Here is an 11,725-nt window from a genome sequence, read left to right on the forward strand (position 1 = left end):
GACATACAGTCGTGTGTGCATACATTTTACATACGGGTGGTCCCAGGAATCAAATCCACAATCCTGGCAATGCTCTCCCAATTGAGCTACAGAGGACCACAGGTAATCTATGGTAACTTTGGTAATTTATACTTTAATAACTTTTTAAAAATGTATTCATATAAAGTATATTTTCTTTATATCTGTGTCCATATTGTCCTTGAGTTTCTAGTGAATAGACCATAAGGTTTTAAAGAAAATAACCTTGTTAATGATAAAAAAGCATCTAATCAACAATGGCATTATTTTTTATTAACTCCGCAAATCTTCCATCTATTTTATTTTTTGATAACAAAGCATTTACAACAGTGTTTCCCCAACTCGGTCCTGGGGACCCCAAGGAGTGCACATTTAGTTTTTTGCCCTAACACTACACAGCTGATTCAAATGATCAAAGCTTGAATATTAGTTGATTATTTGAATCAGCTGTGTAGTGCTAGGGCAAAAACCAAGATGCGTTTTTGGGAAACCCTCTTTCACAACAAAGACATATAAAATAATTAAAAGTGTGTAAAAATAGAAAGAGTATTTCATGCCGAAACCCTCATTATAAACACTAAGTTGATGGGTTATTACATTTACATTTACATTTAAGTCATTTAGCAGACGCTCTTATCCAGAGCGACTTACAAATTGGTGCATTCACCTTATGATATCCAGTGGAACAACCACTTTACAATAGTGCATCTAAATCTTTTAGGGGGGGGGGGGGGTTAGAAGGATTACTTTATCCTATCCTAGGTATTCCTTAAAGAGGTTATATTTAGGATTATGCTTTACAGCTTTGTCATTATATTTTACATGTGATAGGGCCATACAGAGGGCCAGAGAATTACAGACACATGATAATGTGAAGTACCCAAAAAGGCCACTATATGTCATGTGATAAATTCCATAAAATCCTTGAAAGTTACCAAAATTCTGGTATACTTTGAATGTTACCAGTAATATTCCCTCTTTTGCAACCCTAAGACAAACAAACAGCCATTCATGCACATTGATTTTAATGCAGGAAAACTGAAATCCGTTAGACCACATTTCTACCAGCATGCCACCTGTGCAACTAGAGGGGGAAGAATCCAGATCACCTTTACTCAACACACAGAGATGCATACAAAGCTCTCCCTCGCCATCCATTAGGAAAATCTGACCATAACTCCATCTTCCTGATTTCTGCTTACAAGCAAAAAATCAAACAGGAAGTATCAGTGACGCGCTCATTTCAGAAGTGGACCGATGAAGCGCATGCTAAGCTACAGGACTTTTTTGCTAGCACGACTGGAAAACGTTCCGGGATTCATCCGATGGCATTGAGGAGTTTACCACAGTCCTCGGCTTCATTAATAAGTGCATGCATCGACGACGACGTCCCCACAGCGACCGTACGTACATATCCCAACCAGAACCAATGGAATACAGCTGTGGACACCAACCGGTCAATCGCGATCGACTGGTTGATCTCCAAGACATTCCTAGTTGATCACCAAACATTTCTGTAAAAAAAAAAAGAAAATACGAGAAAGCCTTGCGTTCCAATTGTTTTTATTTGATTTGTGCTGTTTGGTGGTAGGTGCACTTGATTTAGCAGCCCTAGTGCCGGGAAGGCAATGTGTTCCCATTTTGAAGGTAGAACTCTGGCTACCTGACAGGCCCAGAGAGCAAATCAAGTGCACTTATAGGCCTACCGCTGGCCAATCAGATTGCTCAGATCAACGTGTCTGCACTGTTTCCTCACGCCATAGACTGAAAAGAAGCCTCAAACACACAGGAAAGTTGATAATATAAGATAATACGCAAAACTTTTAAAACCATGACTAGAGAGAGACTCAACGAATCAGCAAAAAGCTGCTGTTTTTATGTTCAAGTTCATGTTAAAGTTGTTATTCATCACTGTCAACACTTTTTTTTATAAGCCATGTGTGTTATCCCTCACTCACGGTACAACCAGCACCGCAGCTGCAATGAATGAGTACAGAAAAGTGTTTCGATAAGCTTGCATTGTTATTATTAGCGGCTTGTGTCTTTTTAATATCGAGGAATATTTCACTTTCTCTGGTCATAGGAGTAACAACATGAATTGGTGCATGAGGCAGAAACGAGGTAGAAATAATGCAGTGTTTCGCCATCAGCTGGAAGACTGTGTCCCCTTTTCTCAGCAGAGGGAGGGAAAGAGGGACAGTGAGTCATGTAAGAGGCTCCCTCCCTCCCCTCAGACTGAACATCAGATGCAGGCCACCAGTCCAGAGAAGAAGAAAAAATAGGAAATGCTCACTCAGCTGTTTCTCACAAGTAATACAACAAATTATATATTACCAGTGTGATCATATACTACCTAAAATGTAGAAATGTAATTTCAAAATGGTCTGAGAAGAACAACATTGGCTGGGCAATTCAAGTATAGCCAATATGCAGTGATAATGTATTGGGCTTACAACCTACTGCACAAACCTCGTTGCTACAAAAGTGTTTTTAATTGGTTAATGTTGCATAGGCTTACGTTTTTTAAGCCCTCGGTCTGCATTTTGACTCAAAGTGATCTTGACTCAGAAAAGGTTGGTGACCACTGGATTACAGACAACATCTGCATTGAGCTAAAGGCTAGAGCTTCCAAGGAGCGGGACACTAACCCGGACGCTTATAAGAAATCCCCCTACGCCCTCGGACGAACAATCAAACAGGAACTAGCGTCAATACAGGACTAAGATCGAATGCTACTACACCGGCTCTGAAGCTCGTCGGATTTTGGCAGGGCTTGCAAACTATCACGGATTACAAAGGGGAAACCCAGCCACGAGATGCCCAGTGACACGAGACTACCAGACAAGCTAAATGCCTTCTATTCGCTTCGAGGCAAGCGATTGATCGGTCATCAAATGGTTTATAAGTACATGGGGAGAGTAACGAGATGGCGAGATATAAAAGCCATTGCCGAAACCAAGTGTGTGCCATGTAAACTGCATCTCGGGGAAGACTATTACTTCCGTTACTTTTAGGACACCATGACGTCGATAGTCCTTGTTATAAGTGAGTTGTACCATTTCCACACTACTGAGCCGAGCAGAGCCGAGCGTACCGTACTGTTCCAGCCTGGTTACACATCCACCACAGTTGCTGGAACCCTGCTAAAAATATCAAAGCCAGCTCAGTTTGGTTTGGGTCGGCACAGATAATGTGAAATGGCTACTCAACGATATTCCTTTTCATTAATGTGTTGGTCTCCTTACGCCCTCTGCTTATGATGTCGTGGTATTGTACAGTAGCAGTAGTGGAATGTGGCATTAAAGTAGTGCACAAGAAAATTGCCCTAAGGCTTCATTTACACAGGCAGCCCAATTCTGATGTTTTGCCTAATTATTGGCAAAAGAACTGATCTGATTGGTCAAAAGACCAACAGTTCAGAATTAGGCTGCCTGTGTAAACGCAACCCAAGTGGCATGTGTGCTGGATTTCTGGGACTATATTAACACCACAGTGGAACGGGATGTGAACTCACCTCTAAGGTCGCCAGGATGACCTCCATGCCACTGGAGCCCTTGGACATGATCTCCTTCCGTGTCTTCTCTGAAACACAGAGGGACTTAAGTTACATTACGTTTCCCTTCGCTATGTTAGTGTTAATAGGCTACTATAGCACAAGTAATGACTAGCCTAGTTATAAGGTCATCATATTGTTGTCATTTTTACCATGCCTTAACCAAATAGCAGAATTCTGATTTGAAAGTGAGTACTGTATAAGCAAATATAAATAGCATGTACAGTACATTAAGTGTTTCAAAACATGAGCCCTGCAGCTCTCCATTTACAGAAATGGTGAAATCCATTTGCTGCTGCTGTAGAAGAGCGAAACATACTCCTCTCTTTGAGAAAGAGGGCTCTGCCCCTCTCTCAGTCTGACCCCAACCCCCATTACTACCCCTCGTTTCTCTCCTTTTAGTGTTTTCCTCAGGGGCGTAATTTACAGGAGGGACAGGGCGGATATATTTCCCAATTATTAGAAAGAGGCAAAATGTTCCTCCCCAACGATACGTTGAAGTCAAAAATACGCCACTGCCTGCCACAGGTTCTCTCTAAAACAGTCTTACCACATGGATGGACACAAAACCCCCGCAAACTTCCCGCGACAGCTCCTCAGCAATTAGTAAAAACACCATGGAGACTTGCCCATTACAGAAAATTGACACATCAATCTCTCTTACACACGCGCACAAAAAGAGCACTAAAACCTCAACGAGGTCCCGGATCCTGCTGTTTTTTTGTTTTAAATAGGTCTAAATCGGTTCCTGATGAGAGGGGAACAACGAAAACATGCAGTGGAACTGGCTTAGAGGGCCAGAGTTGAGATTTGAGGGCCCTAGTAGAAACGAACAGAAATAACACAAAGTCCAGGAAAGCAAACAAAATATAACTGTCAGCAGCACTCAGGGCAGCTCATATCCCATGAAATAGAGACATATTGCTGTTATGGAAGCTAGCCACAACACCCAGGCCAGTAGAGGTCTGATGGAGTGTTTGATTGAGCAGACCTAATGAACACCAGGATGAATGGGAATATGGAAGTGGAATGTGTGAAACATTTACAGGCTCATAAATAAAACACACTTTGCAAAAATCAGGTTTCAGCACTGGAACAGCTAGCGAGTTGAAACGCACAACTCAACTCTCAGTGGCTGTGCGAAAAGTGAACTCTAAAAACATTTCTATCGTACCAGACTTTTCAAAGCTCCTAGAGAACAAAACAATAGCTGACCGTTGACCCTCAAAAAACCAAAACATAAGTTTGGTCATTTCCATGTAAAGGGACCCATGAGCACCAGCATGTGAAGTTCATAGGAGCCTGTCAAATTTGGGGTCAAATGAAAGGTAATGGTTTGAGAAATTAAGGCATATTCACATTTTCCAACCATTTTCATCCTAAAATTTGGAATAGGAAAATGCTTTGATTTCTGGTCAAACAGATGGAAAAGGGGTCTTAGAAAACATCTACCAGAAAAAGTATTCAAAAAGGTATTACAAATGCATCAAAACACAATAAAGTTGAAGTTAAGATCCTTGCCAACTAATATCAACATTTATATTGAATGATGCAGAAATTATATGCCTTCTGTAAGTTTAAGAAATATTGTCTTGCCACTCTGTTACAAAAACACTTATATTGAAGATATTTTCTAATTTCTCTCATTCATGAGGGAGGATAATGAAAGTTCACAGAAGTAACAAGGTAGACCTACCAATTATGTAATTGTTTTTACTGATAACAATGTTGTTTATGATTTAAGTCTTTTAAAACGTGTCATTCCGTAACAGAATGTAAAAAAGAAAAGAAATCTGTAACAGAATGACTGCAATTGAATTGGCTACAATGGGAAATGATAGTAGTCACAAACCACAGTTGGGTCACCTAGTACTGTTCTCCCTTCCACTGGCATACTGTTATGTTCAAAATCTGAACTCATGAGTGGCCGCAGTTGCTCGCGGGCCTGTGTTTAAGGGCAACAACTACCCAGTATTATGGTATCCATGTTGTGTTACAAACACTACCCAATACAAGGATTTTTATTGTTATTGAGGTATTCTAAAGTGGGCTTTACACTATTTATTTACTTTTATTGTCTGGCAAGGTGAACCGTAAACACTGTCTTCAGAAACCAGTTCAACTTTTGGCAACTTTATTTTATTTGTAGAGTAGCGGTTTTAGTTTTGCCAGAACGGGATATACAGAGTCCAGAGAAACCTTTGTTCCTTTAGACAGTAACTTCACAAACCGCTCAAAGTAGTAGCTACCTGTAGTAGATCTGCACTACAGTTGCTGCATGGCGCTGCAGTACAGTAGTACTCTTCCTCGTCACCCAGTATGTATGTGAGTGTCAGACAACTGCTTGACAACACTTTTTAAAAAGAAACTCAGAAGTGACCCCACTTCCCAATTTCAGAACACTATCTTTACTATCCTAGGTGGGTATTTAATTTCTGGTCAAATCACCCTCACCAAAAAAATGTATTTTTGGGCTATTCAACACCCTAAAATTGTCCATTTCTATACTTTGCCGAAATTACAGAAGAATGTTACAAAACCTCCTGGGCGCCCTATTGTAGCGGGCATTGATGGAGTAACAGCCCCTTTATCAACTTTTGTTGACTCTTATTAGATCACTCGCAGAACAGCTCCCGTCCTTTGTAAAGGACAGCAGCAGTATGGTCTCTAATACTGAATCTCTTGATCCTCTTCCTGAGAATACTTTGTTAGTTACTTTTGATGTTGAGTCGTTATACACGAATGTTCCTCACGAGGGTGGTATTGAAGCCATGGACCATTTTCTTCTGCAACCTGACCCTAACATGCTGGCCTGACATACATGTTATTCAATCATTGCACCCACACTGCTCGCAAGCCTCGGCATGGCCAGGCGCTAAAATAGAACTTGGTTCTATTTGTGAAGCTCGACGGACTGCAAGTCCTGCCTCTCCCATCTCCTCGTTGGTTTTTAGGTGCATATACCCAACCACGTGCCATCTTCTCATTGGTTTTTCAGGAGCATATACCCACGTGAGTGATTGAAAGATGAACTGAGGTTCACACTCCAGTCCAGTCGGTTGCCAACTGCTATATAAAGTCCAAAGAAGAAGAAGCCTGAAGGAGGAGCGATTAATAGAAAAACTCGGTTGACCGTTTTATCTGTGGATTAATTGTTGGAGTAGAGTACCTTGTGCATTTCAGGTAAAAGAACAACCCAATGTTTATATCCCAGGACAAATTAGCTAGCAACAGCAAGCTAGCTAGCTAAATTGCCTTAAATGTTTCATGCTTTTCAATCTGTCCTACAAATTAATATAATTGGTTCAGAGTTTCAACCTGCGAGTACTGATCGCATCTGGTGTGGGGGGGTCAAAATCAACAGTCAAGGACAGTCTCGCAAAAAGAAGCATTCCTGCGTTCTTACTACCCGCTATTCAAAGTGCTCGGAACAAATTAAGGGAATCGTTCACAAACATTGGCACATCCTAAGACCCGATGACAGTAATGTGTTTTCGGAAGCTCCTTTGGTCGTGTTCTCGCTGCAGAAATCTCAAAGATCAATTGTTAAACTCTGATTTACCACCCCAAAATACCCCTGCACACCGTCTATTTACACCTCTACTGGATGGAAACTACAAGTGTAATGGATGTGCTCAATGCAATGGCACTTACAAATGTAGATCATTCAAACACCCCCAAACAGGGAAACATATCCCAATCAAAGGTGTTATCACGCGCTCCACTAAGGCAGTTATTTCTTTTATTAAAAAAATTGTGGGTAAAACGAAGCGTGAACTAAAAGTACGAATCTCTGAGCATCGTAGCACAATTAGGTGCAAAAAACTCGACGTAACCAGTTGAGGCCCACTTTTTGGAAGCAAACCACTATTTCGTCCCTACGTTATATCGGCATCGAACACGTCACCCGCCCTAGGAGAGGGGGTGACCTTGACAATTTATTGTTAAAACGAGAGGCTGCCTGGATCTTTAATTTAAAGACTCTAGCTCCCTTCAGTCTCAACGTAGACTTTGAGCTGAAGCCATTCTTATGATTGTGATTTTTCTATCCATTGTAAATGTGTGTAGGCCTATGTAGACAAATTGTATCTATGATCGTATACTATTCATTCATATTTTTTCCATATGTTCTATTTATATCTGTAAATGAACCAATGATATCAAGCCACACCCGGCCATGATTACAGACACCTGTGTGTGTCCTTTGAAACTATATAAACTAGTGACCTGCAGTGTTTGTCATTGTACCCTGATGAAGACAGCTTGACTGTGGAAACGCTGGTTATTAGGTTATTCAATTATTGCATCTGAGCTCCTAGAGGGCGGCTCTCCTTTTTCTTTTTCAAGGATCCCCCATACAGCCTGGAGTACACTGATGCTAATCGCCCCCAAGCCCAACCACCAGGCCAGGACAGGACACAGCTCGTAGCACCTCCCCCTGCACTCTAAAGCACTGTGACGTGTGACCAGTCCTAGAAGGTTACTACCCTACCCAGCTTCCCCTCTTCACTCCACCTACTCAGCATTCACGCAGCCCAGACAGACAGACGGACGGGGCAGACCAGGCTGCGTTCCGGACAGGGCAGACCAGGCTGCGTTCCGGACAGGGCAGACCAGGCTGCGTTCCAGCCAGATGCCCTCCTATACAGACAGCAAGCACGAGGCCCAGGCGCGGAGAGAAAGACAGAGGAGGCAGTTGCCCTGTTGCGTCCGTGCGTCTGATACTGCAGCAGTCATTATTCTCTTCCTCCCTCTCTCCTATCAGGGACTGTATATGATGACTGTGTGGATGTCTCCCAAGTGAGGCTGACTGTGGCCGGAGCCAGATTACAGCTGTAGTGTGCCGTGAGTGCAGGGTTTAGGAGGACCGTAGAGATTATATCTCTGCAAGAGGGACGTGAGTGAGTGACTTCGTTCGCTCACATTTCAGCCCGCACTACTGCTTTGAGACAGCATTTCCTCTCTAGAAGACTGGATTTCCATTATAAAAACATACTGTGTTTGTGGGTGAAAACCTATTTGAGCAACAACCAAATAAATGTATAATGTGATGATCTCTAATGAATCCAAAAGAGCAGATCAATGACCTCTACTGCCAATATCAGACATTGGAAAGTATGTCCTGCCCATGAAATAAACAAAAAAAAAACTGGTGTAAAGCAAATTGAGCTACGGGCTAAAAGACAAGTTTTGCTAACAGGCTATGAGCTTAGAATGAAGAATGACCTAGCCAAGTTAGTTACTTATCTAGCTCAGATCAGCAATCTGAAGCTTGGCGTGACAAACCAATATGTTTGTGTCTGAATGCTGATCTTGACGTGTTCGTCAATCAATGTTGATGTCCAGTTCACTTGTTTCCATTTGGTGAGACAACATGTTTCAGCACTTTAATTTCCATGACTGATCAAAAATCGTTTTCTCATGTCCTCTCGTTTCTGCAGCAGACAGTGAGCAATATGTTTGGAACATTGAATCGCAATAAAAACGCAGTATAGAATCGCAATACATACAGAATTGTAAATCAGTAGTGTAACATAACAAAAAAATACTTTGAAGTTCTACTTAAAAGGAAAGATTCCCCCATTTTGAATGTTATTTTGTAGATCTCTGAGCGATGTTCTATCGATTCCCGGGGGTAATTTCATGTGCATCTGAGCTATTGCCGTTCAAGCAGGCAGAAACAGAACCGGTATGATGCAAAAGCCATCATGCCAGCTGTATTTCTGCCTGCTTTAACGGTGAATAGTTCAGATACACATGAAAACACCCCAAGAATCAATATAACATCAGTCAGAGATGCACAAAAACATAACATTCAAAATGGGTGAAACGTTCCTTTAGGTCGTTTTTTTGGGGGGTATCTGTACTTACTATTTCTATTTTTGACTACTTTTACTCCACTACATTTCTAAAGAAAATATGTACCATTTACTCCCATATATTTCCCCTGATACCCAAAAGTACTTGTTACATTTTGAATGCTCAGGCAGGACAGCATTATGGTCCAATTCATGCACCATCAATAGAACATGTTGTCATCCCTACTGCCTCTGGTCTGGCGGACACACTAAACACAAATTAAATTATGTCTGAGTGTTGGAGTGTGCCCATGGCTGTCCGTAAATTTAAAAAACAAGAAAATCGTGCCGTCGTGTCTGCTTAATATAAGGAATTTGATGTATAGCATTTGCTTTTACATTTTACTCAAGTATGACAATTGAGTTGTTTTGTACAAAGTACATTTAAAACCAAATACTTTAAAACTTTCACTCAAGTAGTAGTAGTATTTTACTGGGTCTCACTGTTACTGGAGTCATTTTTTTACATTTGGGTAGCCTGTCTTTACTTCTACTCAACTATGACAATTCAGGGCCTTTTCCACCACTGATCGTGATACATATAGAATCGCATTACACCTAAGTATCATGATAATATTGTATCGTGAGGTTCCCGGCCCGAAATACGATGGACCTTGTATTAAACTCTAAAAGACCTTGACTTTGCTGATGATCTGGCGGTTTTATAACACACACACACACACACACACACACACACACACACACACACACACACACTAGGGTACAAGAAGAAAAAAGAGACAGAAGCAAGTCGGACTGGTTAACTGCAAGACAGCTCTTTCCCATTAACGCAGCAAAGGCAGTCAAAATAAATCAAGTAACAATACTTGGATTTGACACACAGTTTTACATACCTAGGGAGCACTATTGCATTATACCTACAGTAGGGGTACACGCATAGACATTTGCACTAGGATCAAGAAAGCCCGAACAGCCTTCACAAAGTTCAAACAAATCTGGAGGTCAAGAAAATATAGCACAAAGAGAACTCAAAACCTACCAGAGCTGTGTACTGACAACACTTCTATGCCTACATGGTTACGAGTACTGAAAAATTGCTGAAGTAAACCTGAAAAAAAAAACATCCATCCTCCACACAACTTGGCGCCAAATAATCATGAATGTCATCTTTTGTCCGAACACTATCGAACAACCCCTTCCTCAGACAAACAAAGCAGGACGCTACGGACACAATACTCAAAAGATGCCGCTTGAGCCGGATTGGAAGGAAGAACACAGACCCCATTCCAAGAGAAGAGCTGTCCACTGGTCTCCAGAAGGAAGGCCTAACACAACATGGCAGAAAACCATAGAGACGGAGCTCCAACAACATCAGCCTTAGAGTTGGGGTACATAACAGAGGAGAAGATGGCCAAGACAGCCTTCGCTGCTGCCTTATGCACCAGCTGGCATAACAGGGGTGAGTGAGTGAATCATGTGTGCATAATACTGAAAGTAATGACAGTAATACTGTAACGGGTTTGAGGTGATGTGCAGCCAGGAGAAGAATAGAAATAATGTTGAAGTGTTGTTATAGGCAGTTGTTGGAGCTTGGCGGTACAGGTGAGGTAGAGGTTTGGTGCAGGTGAAATATTAATGCAGCCACAAAGAAGGTAATGCTATATGAGGGTAGAGATCAGGGTTCTCCCCAGGATTTGTAAACAAGATGGTGCTGCTGAGTACGGGAAGGGTGGAGGCCATATCCTTCAATCTAGAGCAAAAGAAATACCCTATTAGGGTGTGATGCCTGGCCTTAAATGAGTGGCGTAGCCAGTCCACAAGGTGGTGCAGCTCCACTCTTACATTCTTTGAGGAGAAGCCTGGAGATGTTGAGCAGAGACACAAGCGCCTCAACAAAGAGATGCATAAGATGTCTGTGATACAGATGTGATAGGGTGCAGCTATGATAAGACTGTATTGCCAGCAATTATTCAGCGTAAGAAAGATGCTGTGAAATTCCACCGGAGCAGACTGGCAAAATATGCGCAGCTTATTATAGTTTTTTTGACCCAGAGTTTATTAGAGGCCGTCGTTTATTTGCCAAAATCTTAAATTATACCCAGCTATAACAAGACACAGACGCTTGTTGGATTCTCAGTGTTTAACGGAAAATGTACAGTATGCTGGCTATAATATACAGTGCATTGGGAAAGTATAATTTTCAACATTTTGTTAAGTTATAGCCTTATTCTAAAAACTTTATACATTTTTTTCCTCTCATCTACACACAATATCCAATAATGACAAAGTGAAAACAGGTTTTTAGAATTTTTAGCAAATGTATTAAAAATAAAAA

General features: G+C 41.5%; 1 protein-coding gene across 4 annotated transcripts in view; it reads right to left on the reverse strand.

The window, feature by feature from the left end:
• LOC129826028 (cytosolic carboxypeptidase 1-like) overlaps positions 1-11,725 on the reverse strand; it is a 42,857-nt gene that overhangs the window by 24,263 nt on the left and 6,869 nt on the right. For all 4 annotated transcript variants that reach the window (XM_055886293.1, XM_055886295.1, XM_055886294.1 and 1 more), the window contains exon 4: positions 3,533-3,600. In XM_055886293.1, coding sequence (XP_055742268.1) covers positions 3,533-3,600 — 68 coding nt within the window. The remainder of the gene's footprint in view (positions 1-3,532; positions 3,601-11,725) is intronic.

This window comes from Salvelinus fontinalis, chromosome 28 (assembly GCF_029448725.1).
Source record: "Salvelinus fontinalis isolate EN_2023a chromosome 28, ASM2944872v1, whole genome shotgun sequence".
Lineage (NCBI taxonomy): Eukaryota > Metazoa > Chordata > Actinopteri > Salmoniformes > Salmonidae > Salvelinus > Salvelinus fontinalis.